The 19,345-nt window shown below is 39.4% G+C and overlaps 1 protein-coding gene across 1 annotated transcript in view; it reads left to right on the forward strand.

Moving 5' to 3' along the window:
• Positions 1 to 1,112: 1,112 nt before the first annotated feature.
• The window catches only part of LOC148998926 (sugar transport protein 14-like), a 35,649-nt gene continuing 17,416 nt past the window's right edge, over positions 1,113 to 19,345 (forward strand). Inside the window, exons 1-2 of the mRNA XM_089141602.1 lie at positions 1,113 to 1,403; positions 1,513 to 1,742. Of these exons, the coding sequence (XP_088997728.1) occupies positions 1,601 to 1,742 (142 nt within the window). The 5' untranslated portion in view covers positions 1,113 to 1,403; positions 1,513 to 1,600. The remainder of the gene's footprint in view (positions 1,404 to 1,512; positions 1,743 to 19,345) is intronic.

Below are 19,345 nucleotides of genomic sequence, written 5' to 3' on the forward strand. Positions count from 1 at the left end.
CTCCCAATGACCACATGGCGCACGTAGCACAAATAACAAAAAGACCAGGCGACTCGAGAGCGTACCGTTGTACAGAGGCGCAAGAAACAATAAATGCTATGTTTCGGAAATGAAAAGACGTTTCAACTTTACTTTAATGATTGAGATCGAGAAAAGCAAGCCAAGCGATCAGTCTTGGGGGCTTCTCCCGATCACTCAACTTGGGGGGCTCATGATGAGGGCAAAATTAAACCGGGTTTAATCACAGTCGGGTCGTGTACACCGGTCGGGACAAGGTGATCATGGTAAAGACCGGTCTAGAAATTGAACCAGGCAGTTACGTAAGGAGGAAGGAATGTTGCGGTTATAGAAGTAAATGTGATCCTGACGAATTCGGGATCTGTGACTGAGTCGTAATAGGTAACCACCATTAGTACGAGATGCGTGATCGTGCTTATAAAGGTAATTGCCATAAGCCACCAAAGAAGGGTAAAACCCTAAGATCGAACAACTACCAAGAGAAGGCACTAACGAATCCAACGGTCAAGGAAGGGAGGTAAATCCTATATAAATTAAAGCCTTACACCCAACAGAGGTATCTGAATCGTTTCCCTCCATGATTATATTCAATTCAAGCTCTACAAATCACCAGAGCTTTGTGATTAGTTCCATTACTAACTTAGCCTTCAGCAGTGGCCTCCTGACCCTACGGTCGGGCCACATCTAACACCGTTTTGCCGGTCAATCTCCAAGGATCTAAAGGCTGAGCAGATTTTGGATGCATCACTATCGGATTTAGATTTAGATATGGATAGCAATTTTGCTAATCGGATTCGAATACCAAATCCAATCTGCTTACAGGTCTTACTTAATCCCTTCTGTCTAACTCCCTCGGAGGCAGTCATAACGAGCGGGATGGGAAGTTTTAAGCAGTAAACGAAAAAGAGGATATGTGACTTACACAACTAATTCCATAAATTAGATAGAAAGAACTCAACGTCAGAGATTAGATCCAGTAACATCAAGGGTTGACAATCCAGAATGTCTTGCCAATGTATTTTCATAGCGGTTCTGCTATCACTTTTCCCAAATAATAAAGAGAGATTCTATAAATACCCTTTTACTCCAAAATTGCAAATCTTGATGATGTGGATGGATAACCTTCTTGAACTCCTGTTGTTCAAAGACAACGTTTTTTAGTGCGAAGACTGAACGGGGTTTAAACCCAGAAATCCGACAGAAAACCGTTTAAGGAGGATTTAGTTGTAGAGTTCTTCTTTTCATCTTTTAAGATAAGATTTTCCATTTTTTTTCCTCATAAATTATTCTTTTTTCTCCAATCTCCACCAGTCACCACTCCTCCAGTTCGGTCTCTTCAAGTCTTTCCTGATCTATTACAGCTTCAGATCCTTTGAGCTTTTCTTGTAAGTGAAGATAATCTCTTACTTATGACCTTTCAGTGTCAAACTAATTGACAGCTAATCCACATCTATACATGCATTTCTTGCTCGCTTTGATATTTTTCTTCTACAGATGGGTTGTAACCATTACATTCCTCTTTCTTTTCCTGAGGGAAATAGTTTCTCCTTTCGCTAATTTTCTGTGACTACTGAAATCATCAATGGCGGGTAGTGGATTTGCTGATCCGGAAGCTGCAAAAAGGGCTCATCTCTATGAGTATAGAATCACAAAGGCTTTTGTCTTCGCTTGCTGCGTTGCTGCACTTGGTGGTTCTCTTTTCGGGTATGATCTTGGTGTTTCAGGTAAGATTCTCACTTCATGATCTTAATTAATTGTTTTATCTTCTTTCTCTGGTTATAATTAGCAGTTTGTGATCTGGGTTATATGTCATATCGTTATGATGAGAAATCCCCGGTGGGTTGGTCTGATTTTAGGCTTTTCTAGGCAAGTTAGTGAATATCTTTTGGTGACTTCTTTCCTACTTCTGAATTCTTGTTTCTCCTTTGGCCAAAAAAAGAATTCTTCTTTCTCCTCTGAAAGTTCGACTTTTGAAGAATCTGGCTCGTCTTGTATAAGTAACTCATGCTGTTTTAGCGCCAAGTTAGTCGGAAGTGAAAAAGGGAGGAATATCTAAGTCTTTCTTTTGGTAGAGAGGAATCTAAGTCAAGCAACCCCACATGAACAAATTGAATATGGTAGACAAAATTTGGGCAAGTGGGGTATCCCTTCGTGTCCCCTACCCAATAGTCAAAAAGTGCTCTAGAAGCCAAGAAAGTGATAATAATCGAGGAGTGCCTGAACCCATTCAGTAGATTAGTCCCCTCACTTTCTCAAAAAATTTAAAAACATTTCTAAATAACTGAATCCGGGAACTCGTATAGTTTTCAGAGACAAGTTATTGTGTAAAATTGTTTTTACCATTAAGAGATCATTCTTTGTTTGAAAATAGACATTTAATAAACTGTTATAGAGATATTTCTCAACTAAGCCTATAATACGAAAATTCCAATTTTCAGTAAGGATACGAAATGGGAGACTAACCTAGAGAGGGTTTCTGAACAAAGGTTGGGGTGAGGGTGGTCTCAAATTCTTAATCCTTTGAAAAAGTATGTCTTACATGTTTTGTAAACTATTCTTTTCTTCACCAATTTATATCGCTTTGTTCAAATCATGTTAGTATGCACCTATCATTGATTCATCCGTTCTCCAAGAATACTAGAATGCAAAAGTTGTTCTCTGACATACTTCCACAATCTTTGGTTTCTATAATGTCACAAAACTAATTAGTCAATGCTGTTGAGCTATATTCTCTAAGAGATCATTCTTTGTTTGGAACTGGGTGTTTGGTAAACCTGTTATGGGGATATTTTTCAATTGAACTCACAATATGAAAATTCTAGAACTTGTTTGATAACTAACTAAAAAACAGTTTTGGTGTTTCTTGTTTCGAGAAACAAATTGGTTGAAATCCATTTGATAAAATTGTTATTTATTTATTTATCTTTTTAAATTTTTGTAGCATAAATTTGAAAGCTACAAAAATTTCTTCGTCGAGAAACACTTTTGAGGCAACTACAATTCATTGTCGCATCTATTTCTCAAAGAAAAAGTTGAGCACATTGGGTCTAAGTAAAATAACTTTAGAGAGGTATATTCATAGAATTGTACATTCTAAATATAAAAACCATGCTAAAACTTTCTCATAATGTTAAAGAACTCTTCAATTTGTTGTTTCTTCAACAATAACAATCAGGATTGTTCGATTCTTCATCTTCTTTATTTCTAGCGACCTAAGTTTCATCTTCATCTTATTTATCTCTAGTGAAATCCTAACCAATGTTTTTGCAAAAGGGGCCCCTATTCTTCATCTTTTCTATCTCCGGTTATTGTGACAAAACGCTTGATATTGCTTCTACTTCTGGATTCAACTTTTATCAAACACCTATAAAAGTGTTTCTGATACTGTGAACACTCAAAATTGTTTTTAGTGTTTCTTGAAATAGAAAGAAACACTTTGGTGGGTTGTCCAATGGGTTCCTAATTTTTAAGTGAAGCACAAAATAACTGGAAGGGGGTTTACAAACAAGTGTTGGACTGGGGTTGGCCTCAAGAGGCCTTCATAGTTAGGATCATTATGTCACGTATGTTCTACAAAGAGCTATTTTTCATACCACTTTTTCGGTCCATTTCAAGCATTTTGATATATACATTTATTATTATTATTATTTTTTAAAGGATATATACATTTAATAACTTCTTTTGAGAGGAAAAGAGTTCAGTGATATACTTAAAAAAATCTCTGGTTTCCATACATTTTTTATTTTTTATTGTTTTTGTCAGTAACTTCTCACATAACTAATTTATCGGTGTCGCTGAGCTGTATTTTATCAGTCAAAGCTGCCTCTTATGACTTTGGATCGTCCATATTTTTTTATTTTTTATTTATTTTCTCGATAAGCAGCTCAACTTGATAATTAATGTGGACCATTAGTGACGCACTCTCCTTGGTCATCAGAGTTGTATCTTCTGAAGCATTAAGCACGGGTCTCGTGATTCATACTCACTTGAGCGCATTTCAAACCCTCAAAGCAAATATTAATCTTACCAGAATAAATAAATTAGATGTTCTAATCTATATCTTTATTAAGATCTTTGGCACAGGAGGATTAGGTCTAGCTTATGTCATCTTGTTTGACCTTATCCTTTCTTTGGCTGATAAGAAATCGCGCAATTTCTTCTACTCAAAAACAAAAAAGAAAAAGAAAAAAAAACGAAGAAAATCGAACTCATGAAATATACAACAACAACAACAACAACACTAAGCTTTGTCCCAACTAAATGGAGTCAGCTACATGGATTCTTGCCCTCCAATCAGTTCTGTTCGAGGCCATGCTAGATACAAAGCCTAAGCTATACATATCCTTTCTCACCACTTCTCCTAAGGTTATCTTAGGTCTACCCCTAGCTCTTCTAGTTCCTTCAATATGGATTATATCACTTCTCCGTACAGGAGCATTTATAGGTCTCCGTGCGCGGGGGCCTGAGCGGGGTGGCCACCTCAAACGACTTTTCTCGAACGCTGATCACTTAGGGGGGGAAGTCGCAGCCAAACTCACCCCCTAATATGATCGTTTCTTATCTTATTCATCCTAGTTTTGCCACTCATCCATTTTAGCACCTAGCTCTCATTTCGCTTGGCGAGTTTATCTATATGATTCTTTTTAACAACCAAACCCCCCGCCCGCACAATCCCCCCATAGCTGGTCGAACAACGGTCCTATAAAATTCCTTCCTTCCTTTAGCTTTAAGGGCTTTACGATCACATAAGACCCCGGACGCACCTCTCCACTTCATCCACCCTATTTTAATTCTTTGGGAAACCTCATTTTCCAAATCACCTCTTTTACTTATGTTTAAAGATTTTATAGACTTATAGTCATTGAAGCAATCTTTTACGGTTTTTCATGCCTGTTTGCTTTTTTTGTTTTTCGTTGCTTTTCTTGATTTTTGTGTGGGCAAAGTCATTCATCATTTTGTTAGCTATTTCTTGCAAGTTTTCATTTTTTTCCCCATTCATATTGCAAGTGGCATGAATTAGTTGTGTCGAGATTCTCTATCAGTCAAAGTAAATGTCTATACTCCTTTCACACCTTTCAAAGGGTGGTCCACCTTTGAAATTTGATAAGATAAGTTAGATGCGGGACCCCCAGTGTGCTTCCTTCTTAATATGTGATGTAAAGTGTAAGAAAAACATAGCCTTTTACCTTAAGGGATAAAGGATTTGGACAACTAGTTGTCTTCTATTCCACATGATGACTAAAGATTCTCTTTTAAAGTTTGTTGCCTATTCCTATGATTTAAGGGATACCCATTTTCTTCCCAAACCAATTGGTTCAACTTAAATCGAACTGAATTAAAATATTTTCTTTTCTTTTCTTTTGGTAGCAATTAAAATATTTTCATTATCCTTCTAAATTCCAATCAATAATTATTCTAACCTATTAGATCTTGTTTTGTTTGACAAAAATTGATTATATGATAGGGTTATACAAGTCATTCTACGAATTATCCATATAGAATCAACTATTGGGGGATTTCCTTTTCTTATAGCTAAATTGTAACCTTTGTTGTTTCTTAACTCTTTTTTATGGAAGTTGAATAGATTGCAACGAAGTAAGCTCTGCAGCAATGTTGGTTATGACACAATATTTAGATTCCGTGCTAAAGCAAGTAGTTGCCTATTTTCGATAACTCTATGAGACCAAATTACAACAAGAAAATTTGCATATCCCCTTATAGATTGACAGTCATTTGAACATCCAGCTCCAGTCTGCATAATAAGGTCATTTTAGAACTATCAAAAGAAGTTCCTTTTTAAGTAACGTAAAATTATCTACATAATAGACCAATGATCCAAAAGCGGGATTGTGTATGAACCAACAATCTTTGTTAACAACAAATTGAATATCAAAATAAGTCGAAATAGCATATTAGAGAACCCCACCTATACTGCAGTAGAATGTAGAATCAAACGTAAGCTCACTAGAAAATTTACTCAATTGAGCACTGGTGAAAATTGAAGTTGTCACATGCTTACAATCAGCCATATTTGCTTTGATAAGTAAATCTTGTATATACTTGTGATATGGAGAAAATATAACCAAACCTGGTTTAATCTTGGTTCAACCCTCGACTCTGGTTGGGACGAAAGGAATCAACTCGCTTCCAAGTGAGCCGGGTCCAGGAGATAGCTTGCTGAGGAAGAAAACTAACTCAGTCACAAGCGCGCCCTAATCCGATACGATTGGAATAGGCTAATCAACCTAAAGGTGGCTAGCAGTATTCGGCGGCTGTCAGTCATTGCTATTATCTGAATAACTACCATAAAACGATCGTATTATCAAGGAGTCATCTACTAGTCCAACCTAGTAGAGATCTATCACTCAACGGATCTATCTGTTAAGATCCAACGACTATCCGAAGAAGTCTCAAATACATCCAACGAAGGAGATTTAAAGGTACACTCTATATAAGACATCACCTACCCTCAAGGTAGAGGATGGACGAACACACATACACAGATACATACAATCTGAATCATATTCTCGTTATTCATTCCTTAGCTCTGTGATCCAACAGAGCCGTTTGTGATTAAGTTCATCAACTGACTTAGCCTTCAGAGGTGGACTCCCGATCCCAGCGGTCGGGCCACATCTGACGTTCGTTTTTGCAGGTCATTCTCAGGAGATCTAAGGGCTGAGCAGATTTTGGACGCATCATTTGGCGCCGTTTGTGGGAAACGTTTCAAAAAGCTATGGTAACTAGATCAGCGCCAGCAGTAGCAGCAGCTGCGGCCCAGCGAGAAGCTGGCGTCCAAATTCCCAGAGTGAACAATCCGGATATTCCACAGGGAAGTCGACCCCTTGAAGTAGATGGTGGTCAAGGGGGTAATAATCCTCCAGATCCACTCCAGTATCAACTGGATCAACTGAAACTCCAGATGTTGGAGATAAGTCAGGCACTCCGTGTACTGACCAGACAAGTGGTGATACCATAAGCACCCGATCATCGTGATGCAGAAAGGCGTGCATTACAGCGGAATCAAAGACTGATCGATGAGCAGAATGTCAGTCAAAATTTCCGGGAAGGCGACCGATTGCGAGAAAGAGAATCTAGGAGAACTGGAGATCTCCCTAGGCAAGACGATCGGTTCGATGGACCACAAGGAAGTACGATCGATTCAAATACAAGGTTGGTTGCGGGAGTACGCACTCACTCACCGACTATCAGACGCGTTGCTCGAGATAATGATCGTGTTGCTCGAGAGAATGATCGCGTCATTGGAGATCGGTTAGAACATATTGGTTAAGAATTGGCCAATATCAATCAAAAGCTCGGACAATTGGCGAGAGGGAGAATAACCGATGATATCTATTTGGTTATTCGAAAAACTCCATTTGCCGGCCCCATAGCCGAATATCAGTTTCCTCATAATTTCCGTTTGCCAACTTTTTCCACGTTCGATGGTTCGGGAGACCCCACGGCCCACATCAGTTATTATCAGCAGACTATGGCAGTCGCAGGTAATGCTAATGAAATCCTTTGTAGGGTCTTCGATTCGTCCTTGACCGGAGCAGCACAAAAATGGTTCTCGAATCTCCCTTCGGGAAAGATCGTGGATTTTGACGAATTGGGCGCAAATTCATAGGACGATTCCAGAGTGGAATCCAAATAAAAAAGACCGAGGAGACCTTGTTTACTATTAGACAAGGGAAAAATGAATCGATTCGGGAATACATGAAAAGATTCAACAGGGTTACAATGGAGATAGAGAATCTAGATGAGCAAATAGTTAAAACTGCTTTGTTCACTGGACTCACTAACCGACGACTCTTGGAGTTATTGCTTCAAGATATGCCTACCACTTATGCTGAACTGGTACACAGATGCCAAAAGCAGGGAGAGGTCACGGAGATCCTAGACGCATGCCAGGGGGACAATAAAGCCTCTACAAAAGAACAGAAGGCTCCTGAGAACAAGTAGAAGCCGAAGCAGAATGTTGGCGATCGAGTCGAAAAGCCTCATCAAGCATGGCGGCAAAGATCTCCCGGTAAAAGTGAGTATACTCCACTAAATACTCCTCAGGCTGATATTTTAAATATTCACAAGATACAGAATATCTTGAAGTGGCCTCCAAAGCTTCCCACCAAGCCTGGGGAGCAGGATCGAGAAAGGTATTGCCGTTTTCACAAGGATTACTGTCACTATACCAATGATTGCAGACATCTAAAAGCAGATATTGAGAGATTAATATCTCAAGGACACTTGTCCAATTTCGTCAGAAGAAAACGAAAGGAACCGCGAGACGCAGGTAACAAAAGGGACCGTTCAGTTAGCCCAGACCAACCGACGGAGGCTCCTAAATCTAAGAAAGATAAGGAGGTGATCGATGCTACTTGGTCACCAATCCTAACAATTTTTGGAGGTCCCGAACCTGAGTCACTCCGGAAGCTGAAAGCAAAATCCAAGTTCGTTGGGACCGGAGAAACGCAAAAGAGTAAAAAGCCGAATGGTGAGGGTTCGATCACCTTTGGCGAAGAAGATGAAAGAGGCGTCTGTTTACCTTGTGATGATGCCATAGTCATCAAGGTAGAGGTTGCGCGCCGTGAAGTACACAGGGTGTTGATTGACACTGGGTCTACTGCAGACATTTTATCTTATGATGCTTATCAAAAGCTTAAAGTGGATGAAGACTTGATGGAGCCGTCATCCACGCATCTATATGGGTTTGCAGGATCGTCTGCAATAGCAGAAGGATTAGTACAATTGGACCTGTCAATTGGAAGCTTCCCCAAGGAGGCTACCATTCGGGTAAATTTCTTAGTGGTTCAAGAGCTCCCGGCTTATAACGTCATCCTCGGGAGACCATCCTTATCAAAGTTAGGTGCTATCGTTTCAACGAAGCACCTGAAAATAAAATTCCCGACAGAAATGGGGATCGGTCAAGTTTCATCTAACCAGAGAATTTCTCGGCAATGTTATGTTGCATATTTAAAAGATAAGGAGGGCCCAAGAAAGGTGACAGCGCTACCAATTGAGGTACGAGATGATCGGGACGAAGCAGAAATGCAAAGGCCCTTGCCAGTAGAAAAACTAGAACAAATCCAGTTGTATCCCGATGATGAAAAAAGAGTTACTTATATTGGGTCTGAGCAGCTGGGAGAATTCAAAGAGGAGTTGAAGTCTTTTCTTCAACAGAATAGTGATGTGTTAGCGTGGTCTACGGATGACATACCCGGAATTGATTGGCAAGTTGCAGAGCACAAACTTTGGATAGATCCAAAAGTGAAACCAGTTATTCAGAAGAGGAGAAATTTCTCCACAGAAAAGTACGAAGTCGTTCGGGGCGAAGTTGAGAAACTGAAGAACTCTGGTTTCATTGAACCAATTGAATGTCCAATCTGGTTGGCCAACGTGGTAATGGTCAAAAAGAAAAATGGAAAGTGGAGAATGTGTACAGATTACACAGATCTCAACAAGGCTTGCCCTAAAGATTGTTACCCGTTGCCCAAAATTGATCTATTAATAGATGCAACAGCAGGATATGAAACATTGAGTTTCATGGATGCATACCCAGGATATAACCAAATCCTTATGAACCAGAAGGACGAAAAGTTTACGGCTTTCATGACTGATCGTGAAAGCTTTTATTATAAAGTCATGCCGTTCGGCATGAAGAATGCAGGGGCTACTTATCAGAGAGCCGTCAACAAAATCTTTAAAAACTTGATCGGGAAGAACGTGGAAGCATACGTTGACGATATGCTGGTAAAAAGCACTGCGAGAACAAAGCATATTGAAGATTTAACAGAGGTATTTTTAGTACTGCGAAAATACCAAATGAAACTGAATCCGGAGAAGTGTGCCTTCGGATTTTCATTGGGCAAATTTTTGGGCTTTATGGTATCACAAAGGGGTATTGAGGCTAACCCAGCCAAAATACAAGCTTTGATTGATATGGAAGCCCCCAAAACTGTTCGAGATGTGCAATGCTTAACGGGGAGAGTAGCCGCGTTGAACCGTTTCATCTCACAGTCAGGAGAAAAATGTCTACCTTTTTTCAAGGCACTCAAGGATTTAAGGGGCAATAAGGAGGCAAAGTGGATTGAAGAATGTCAGAAAGCTTTCGAAGACCTGAAGGAGACATTGGGAAGACCATTGCTATTGTCCCGACCCGAGAAGGGAGAAATTTTATAGCTGTATTTGGCAGCATCTCTTTCGGCGGTAAGCGCAATCCTCGTTCGGGAAAAAGACAAAAAACAGTGGCCAATCTATTATGCCAGCCACGTACTACTCGATGCAGAGATACAGTATTCTCAGATCGAGAAGCAGGCTCTAGCTCTTATGATAGCAACTAGAAAACTACGGCCATACTTTCAGGCTCATCCAATCGAGGTATTTACTACTTTTCCCCTTTGTAAATTTCTTCGTAAACCTGATTTGTCTGGAAGGATGCTAGCTTGGTCGGTTAAACTTAGTGAATTCCAAGTAAGCTTTAAGCCTCGAACGACAATTAAAGCTTAAGCACTGACCGATTTCGTAGTAGAGACTACTGCGCCGATGGAGGAAATTGCCGAACCCACTATTCCGACCGTATGGGAAGTATATGTGGATGGTTCAAGGGGGGGGGCTCGTGATAATATAACCGAACCTGGTTCAATCTTGGTTCGACCCTCGACTCCGGTCGGGACGAAAGGAATCGACTCGCTTCTGAGCGAGCCAGGTCCAGGAGATAGCTTGCTGAGGAAGAAAACTAACTCAGTCACAAGCGCGCCCTAATCCGATACGATCGGATTAGGCTAAGCAACCAAAGGCGGCTAGCAGTATTCGGCGGCTATCACTCATCGCTATTATATGGATAACTACCATATAACGATCGTATTATCAAAGGAGTCATCTACTAGTCCAACCTCGTAGAGATCTATCACTCAACGGATCTATCTGTTAAGATCCAACGACTATCCGAAGAAGGCTCAAATACATCCAACGAAGGAGATTCGAAGGTACACTCTATATAAGACATCACCTACCCTCAAGGTAGAGGATGGACGAACACACATACAGAGATACATACAATCTGAATCGTATTCTCGTTATTCATTCCTTAGCTCTGTGATCCAACAGAGCCGTTTGTGATTAAGTTCATCAACTGACTTAGCTTTCGGAGGTAGACTCCCGATCCCAGCGGTCGGGCCACATCTGACGTTTCTTTTTTTGCAGGTAATTCTCAGGAGATCTAAGGGCTGAGCAGATTTTGGATGCATCAACTTGCATTGAGAGAGATGCATACAGTCAAAAACCTAGAAACTGACCTACGAAGAAAATAGTGCGGCCTAGATCTTTCAAGGCAATTACACATCCAATCTTGGTTAGAAATTGAGTGAGAATGGAATCTCAACTGCCAGTTAGAATGAATCATTAACATAGACAAGTATATACATAGTGCCATTGTTCCATGATAAATAAAAAGACATGTGCCTAGTTTAGAGCTTGAAAAACTATATTCAAGAAGAAAAGAGTTGATTTGGTCAAACCAAGCACAAGTAGCTTGTTTAAGACTATACAAAGATTAATGAAACTTATAGACGCAATCTAGATGTTAATGGTCAATAAACCTTGGCGACTGCTTCATATAAATAGTTTCATTAAGAAAATCATGAGGAAATGCATTTTGATTATCCAATTGTCTGATAGACCAATCTAAATACTAGTCGAATAGTGGTAGGTTGTGCAATAGGACTAGAAGTTTCATTATAATCTAAATCTTTCTGTTGATTGAAGCCCTTATAACTAACCTGGCCTTGTATCTTTTAATAGAACCACAGGCCTTCCATTCTAAATTGGAGGGACCAAGTTCCTTTCTGTATGGAGGCTGTAAATTTTTCATTCATAGCCTTACGCTAGTGACAGTATTTATTTGCAATGTTGAAGGAACATGGTTCAATGTGGGCTAGGTCAATGGAGGTGGTGGAGGTGAGTAGAGCCATAGGGAGAGAAGGGCCAGCCTTAGACTGGTCATCATAGGATAAAAATTGATAGGAGAAGCTGCACTGAGAGGGAGGGGATGGTTTATATATATATATATATATATATATATGAGAGGTTGAATGGACCATAGATAGTAGTATGGATGGAACGAACTCACTAGAGGAGGAGCTCAGAGTGGGTGTAGGCTGACGTGGAGGATACAACTATTAAAGGAGAGGAAATGGGAGCCCTAGGTGGAGGTAAAACTCGAGATGGGCCAAGGAGAGAGGGTAGGGTTTGTGATGAGGAAGGGGTCTTACTAGGAAAACCCACCATGAAAGGGAAGTGTTACTCATCAAAGACAACATGGCGTGAATCAAAGCATCCAATGCCACGGTGGTGGGAGCTATAAGCAGGAATATATGCAGCCCAAAAGGAAGCTCTGGTTTATTCTTAGTGTAAGGGCAAAGACATGGATAATAGGCACACCCAAAAATTCTTTAAGTTTCATAATTAGGTTGAACCCTAAAAAGCTTCTAAAGAGGAGACAAATCACCTAATTTTTTGTAGGAAGTTAATTAATTAAGAGTATTGCAGTCTCAAAGGCACGATTCTAAAACTTTTTAGCGCGAGATGGATAGATTAAAGGAGAAATCCCCATCTCAACAATGTCTATGGCGATGCTCTACATCCCCATTGTGCTCATGTGTACAAGGGCAAAGGGAGGTGATCGACAATCCTTGTAGTAAGAAAAGTTGAAACATTCAAAATTCTCCATCCCAATCACTACGAAATCATTTTATTCGTCGAGAAAATAAGTTCTCAACTAGCGACTTAAAACTTATAAAAAACTCCCAAAACATCAAATTTTGAATGCATCGGATAGAACCAAATAAATTTGATAAAATTATCGAGAAAGATCACATAATAGCAAAAATTGTCAACATAGTTAATTCGAGAGGAACTCCACACATCCAAAAAAAAAATTAAATCAAAGGTCCATCATAAATAGGAGAGCAAATTGCACCGGCACCCCAAAATGGAGGCTTTAAAGCACTGACACCCCACTTTATATTTAAAAAACACAAAGACCCAAAATTGAATTTTTATTGGATTATTTGTCCAATTTTATCACTGAAAAAAGTTAATCAGTGTTTATTTTCTTTTAATTCCAAAAATATCCCTATAATAAACAGTATCTGAACTGTTTTCAGTGATAAATTGGACAAATATATCCAATAAAAATTCATTTTTGGGTCATTGTGTTTTTTAAACATAAAGTGGGGGTGTCAGTGCTTTAAGGCTTTCGTTTTGGGGTGTTGGTGCAATTTGCTTTAAATAGAATCTGAACTACGAGAAGGAAACTAATGACTTTTCCCTTGTTGACATGCACTGCAAATAAATGGGTTCTTTTTTATGTAACTAGTAAAAGAAAATTGGAAATCAAACAATGAACATATTTAAATGCAAGATGGCCCAATTTTAGAGTGCCAATGAGATACCGATGAACGTTCACCAAGCAACGCTTGGGGAGAACATGAATCAGCCAAGCAAAGCTAATATAAACCATTCTTACTGCAGCCCTAAAGAGACAATTCTCCATTGTACTATCTTTCACATAAAACACATCAGAATGAAACTCAAACATGGCATTGTAATTACAAGTAAACTGATAAACAGATAACAAGTTCTTTTGAATAGTTGGCACATGAAGAACCTTATGAAAAAATGTGATGAAGATAAAGGCGTGCAAATAGAGATATTGCCAATATGAGCAACAGGCAGCCCCATGCCATTACCAACGTGAATCTGATCTGATTCAGTTTTAGGCTGAGCAACATAAAGGTTCTCAAGAGCATTGGTAATGTGATTTGTAGCTCTGGAATCAGGGGTACAATAGAAAATTAAGGAGAAGGACCAAGAGTACCTTGGAAAACATGATGAAACTGCTGATAACAGTCCGGGTGGAGGGGTTTGGGGCCGTGGGGATGGTAATATTGGGAGAAGGCCTTTAATATGCTTTTTTTTTTTTGGTATGTAACTTGCTAGTCTCCCAACTCTATAAGGAGATTAGCAGAGATGGGGAGTTAGAATTTAACTTCTTGTAAAACTCTTACTCCTTTCTATTTAAAGATAATGAAACCTCACCCCAGAAGCAAATTGATTGGGGTTTTCCTGCCGTGGATGTAGGCTTCACAATGAATGCTGAACCACGTTAATTCTTGAGTTCTTGTGTGAATGTTTATGATAAATTCAACATGGTATCAAAGCAAGGTTCGATAGATTGTTGTCGAGTTGTGTGGAGATCTAGAATCATGAGAAAATATGTGGCAGGAGAACAATGAAGTTTTTTGATTGATTGGTCAAAGGTACGATTTTAAATACTAGAATCGTGCATTTTTTTTTTATTTAGTTTCCTTTCTTTTCTTTGTGCTTTGTTAGATCGGATAAAAAAAAAAAAATTTGAAAGGATCTGGTTTAGATCGTGTTGATCCAGTTTTTGATCGTTAAAAAAAAAAAAAAAAAGAAAAAAAAAAAAGAAAGAAAAGAAGAAGGAGGCCCGGTAGAAGAGGGGACCCTTCGGAAAAAAGTCGGGAGTGGAGGAAAAAAAAAATCGGTGGAGGAAGAAAAAAAATATATTTTGTTTTATTCTGGTACCGTACAAGTTATTTCCACAGGATTTTGTGTGAAGGTGTTTTGTACGGGGTTAAGTGGTATTAAGGTTTTTGGGCGTTCCAGACTCAGTGGAAGTATCGGATCGCGGAGATTTTGCTCTATTGGTATATGATATTATGGGTTCATATGGAGATCTTCCCATGGCAAGTTCTTTAGCAATACAACACTCTCTTGGAAAAATTATATCTTTACTGCAGAACTTCAGTCAGTCTCATGGTACTACTCTTGCTCTCTCTACTTTTCAGAATTCATTTATAGTAGATTCGGGTGCAACCGACAATATGTGTCGATCTACCACTCTTTTTGTCGATTTGAGCACTGATAAGTTACAATCTTATCCTCCTATTACTGTTGCCAATGGTACTACTGTCCCAATCCAAGGTCAAGGGACATTGAACTTATTTTCAACCAAGACTGATTCATTATTTGTGCCATCGTTATCTGTGAATTTGTTATCGGTTAGTAAAATTACTCAGAGTTTAAATTGTAATGTGATTTTTTCAAAGGACAAAGTAGTGTTCCAAGACAATTTAACGGGGACAATGATTGGTGAAGGTAGAGGCGCAAAATGGACTCTATATGTTAGATCCTACAACTATTGCATTGACTTCTATGAGTAATCATGAGAAATCTCAACTTTGGCATTGGCGTATGGGTCACCCTTACGATAGGATTTTACGATCTTTAAATCCTGATTTATTTTTTAATTCTCTTGGTTGTGATGCTGCCATTTTTCCAAGCAACACAGATTGCCGTTTCCACATAGTACTCATGTTTCAAATGCATTATTTGATCTAGTGCATTCTGATGTTTGGCATTCTCCTATAGACTCTAGAGATGGATTCAGATATTTTGTTTCATTTGTTGATGATAAATCTCGGGCTACATGGTTGTATTTATTGTCCTCCAAGAATGAAGTACTACAGATGTTTCAAGAATTTTGTCAGATGGTTTTGACTCAGTATCAGACTCGCATTAAAGTTTTGCGAACAGATAATGGGACAGAATACACCAATAGGCCCTTTCAATCATATCTCAAAAGTTTAGGAATCTTACATCAAACTTCATGCGCAGGCACTCCTCAACAAAATGGCATTGCTGAGCGCAAAAACAGGCATTTACTTGAGGTGACTCGATCTTTGTTATTTCATGGGAATCTTCCCAAGACTTATTGGTCGGGATCCTCTCAAGACACGAGTTGTTATTTAATCAACCGTCTACCCAGTACAGTTTTGAACTTTAAGATACCTTTAGAGATTCTATATGATCGTCCTATCGTGATGTCTCATCTTCGAGTTTTTGGTTGCATTGTTTATGTTCATGCCCAAGGTGGTGGTAAACTTGATCATTATGCTCGCAAATGTGTGTTTTTGGGATACTCATCTACTAAAAAGGGTTACAAGTGCTTTGACCCATCTACTGGTAAACTTTTTATTTCACGGGATGTATCTTTTGATGAAACTCAAATGTTCTTCTCTAGCAGGAATCAAACTCAAGGGGAGCTAGATTACAGTGAATTTGTTCCTGTCCCATTACCAATTATTCCAGACAACATGTCTGTAAGGGGTGATGCTAATGAAGACAATGTTATGGGCGACACTACTGAAGATAACACTATTATAGGTGATGTCACTGAAGATACTGACGAGAATCAACATGGTGAAGCAACTACAAATGTACCTATTGTAGAAAATAATACAGTTGAAACTATTGCGCAACTACCAATTCGCAGATCTACTCGAGTCTCTCAGCCTTCAGTAAGATTGCGCGAGTTTACCACTTATCATACAGTTAAGTTTCCAATCCAATCTCATTTAAGTTATGATAATATCTCCCCTCAATATTTTGCATATCTTTCGGCCATTGAAGACTATAAGGAGCCGACCAATTTTATTGAAGCTAAAAATTCATCTAAATGGGTGAAAGCTATGAATGAGGAACTAGAAGCTCTTCATAAAAATAAAACATGGGATATAGTGCAACTCCCAAGTGGCAAACATCCAGTTGGATGTCGTTGGGTCTATAAGACCAAGTTCAAGAGTGATGGGACTCTAGAGAGATATAAGGCAAGGCTTGTTGCCAAAGGATATACTCAAACATATGGAGTTGATTATAGAGAGACATTTGCTCCTGTAGTTAAAATGAATACTGTAAGAGTGTTGATGTCAGTTGCCGTTAATTGTGGATGGCCACTTTTGCAAATGGATGTGAAAAATGCCTTTTTATAGGGAGACTTACAAGAAGAAGTTTATATGGAAATTCCTCCAGGCCACCCATTAGAAAAACAAGATGGACTTGCTTGTAAATTGAAGAAAGCAATATATGGCCTAAAGCAATCACCACGAGCATGGTATGAAAAGTTAAGTACAGCTCTTATTAGATTTGGATTTACTAGAAGTGGATCAGATTCCTCCATGTTTGTGAAGAAAACCTCTACTGGCACAACAATAATTTTGATATACGTGGATGACATTGTAATCACTGGAGATGATCATGAAGGAATCAATACCCTCAAAGAATATTTGAAGAAGACCTTTGACATCAAGGACTTGGGACAACTACGGTACTTTCTTGGAATTGAAGTTGCTAGGTCTAGTAAAGGATTATTCATCTCTCAACGGAAATATGTTCTTGACTTGTTGAAGGAAACTGGCAAATTGGATGTGAAACCAGCCAACACACCTATGGATTACACTTGTAAGGTTACTAATGATGATTCTCAATTGCAGGATAATAATTGTTTTCAAAGGTAGGTTGGAAAATTGATTTACTTGACCATTACTAGACCTGACATTGCATATGCAGTGAGCTATGTAAGTCGGTTTATGCATAATCCTACCAAAGGGCACATGGAATTGGTTAATCATATATTACGTTATCCGAAGTCTTCTCCGGGGAAGGGGCATTTGCATGAAGAATAATGGACACACAAACATTGAAGGATATGCCGATGCAGATTGGGCTGGCAATCCTACTGATCGAAGATCAACTACTGGCTTTTGTGTATTCGTAGGAGAAAATTTAGTTTCTTGGAGAAGTAAAAAACAAAATGTTGTCGCTCGTTCTAGTGCAGAAGCGAGTATCGAGCAATGGCATCCGCCACTAGTGAATTAGTCGGATTGGTGCCCTACTTCAAGAATTGGGGGTGAGAGGTTCTAAAAAACCCATTAAGTTGTTTCTGCGACAATCAAGCGGCTACACACATTGCCTCTAATCCGGTGTTTCATGAAAGAACTAAACACATTAAAGTTGATTGTCATTTTGTTCGTGAGAAGGTTCGGGATGGAACTATAGAAACCCCTTATGTAAGAAGTGAAAATCAGCTTGCGAGATGTATTCACCAAAGCCTTGTCAAAGGGATTGTTTCAAATTGCATTGAGCAAGTTGACCTCAAATGATGTTTTCGATCCAACTTGAGGGGGAGTGTTATGAATGTAACTTGCTAGTCTCCCAACTCTATAAGGAGACTAGCGAGAGAGGGGAGTTAGAATTTAACTTCTTGTAAAACTCTTACTCCTTTCTATTTAAAGATAATGAAACCTCACCCCAGAAGCAAGTTGATTGGGGTTTTCCTGCCGTGGATGTAGGCTTCACAATGAATGTTGAACCACGTTAATTCTTGAGTTCTTGTGTGAATGTTTATGATAAATTCAACACGGGGTAAAGGGCCTAAAAAAAGGGGGGGGGGGGGGGGGGGGGGGGGGGGGGGTGGGGGGGAAGAAACCCCCCGGGGGGGGGGGGGGGTTTTTTTGTGTTTTCTTCCGGGGGGGGGGGGGGGGGGGGGGGGGGGGGGGGGGGGGGGGGGGGGGGGGGGGGGGGTTGTGGTTGTTCCCCCCCATCGGCTGAGATGAATCAAGGTAGGCTTCGTCATCCTTCAATCTGATTTCCTGGGTAAGTGACATACCACAAAGCTCAACATAGGCAACAAGAACGCTACAGTTGCCTTGTCTAATATTTTGTAATTGCAGACATAGCTGCATTTATATGAGCAGTAGCAGAAAGTTGAGAAGAGACATTTAAGTTGTAGCCAGACGTCCCTTGAAGCCTTACATCCTATAATTTGAGTATGAACTGATTCGGTTAAAGATGCAATGAGCTAGCATATGGGCAACTAATTTTGGCAAATCCACCTCTGGTAAGCCAGATTAGGGATAGCCAAGGTTTAAAGTATCCCACTACCATACGATACTAGCCGATACGTATTCATATTTGATCCAACCGATACGATACATCTCGATACGTGTCTCCATTGAATCACATTAAAATACATTAGCCAGAGGGATACAATACTCGATACAGAACGATACGTCTCTTAAAATCACCTGACCGATACGATACTCGATACCGATAGTTTAAACCTTGGAGATAGCTGCAGTAGATGCAACAGTGCCAGTAGTTGTAGAAGAGCTGGATGCAGGGATGCTAGAGGTGGGCACTTGGAAGATCCATCAACAATATCATAAAATCCTTAGGTCTCGAGCAGCAGCACTAGTTGAGATCACTAGAGCAGATAGGTAGTCTCGAACAAGGTTTAAAGTATCGGTATCGAGTATTGTTGGAATTTATTAATATAATTAATAAATTAAATGTCCAAGGGCAAATTTGGAAACTCACTATTAGGGCGGTTACAAAATAGGGTTATATATTTTGGTAACCATCGCATAATTTAGAGTGATTGCATTACGTAAGTTTTCCAGAAACG

The sequence above is a fragment of the Hakea prostrata genome, unplaced genomic scaffold, assembly GCF_041222555.1.
Source record: "Hakea prostrata isolate BN-2017 unplaced genomic scaffold, UWA_Hpros_2 contig_93, whole genome shotgun sequence".
In the NCBI taxonomy this organism is placed as follows: Eukaryota; Viridiplantae; Streptophyta; class Magnoliopsida; order Proteales; family Proteaceae; genus Hakea; species Hakea prostrata.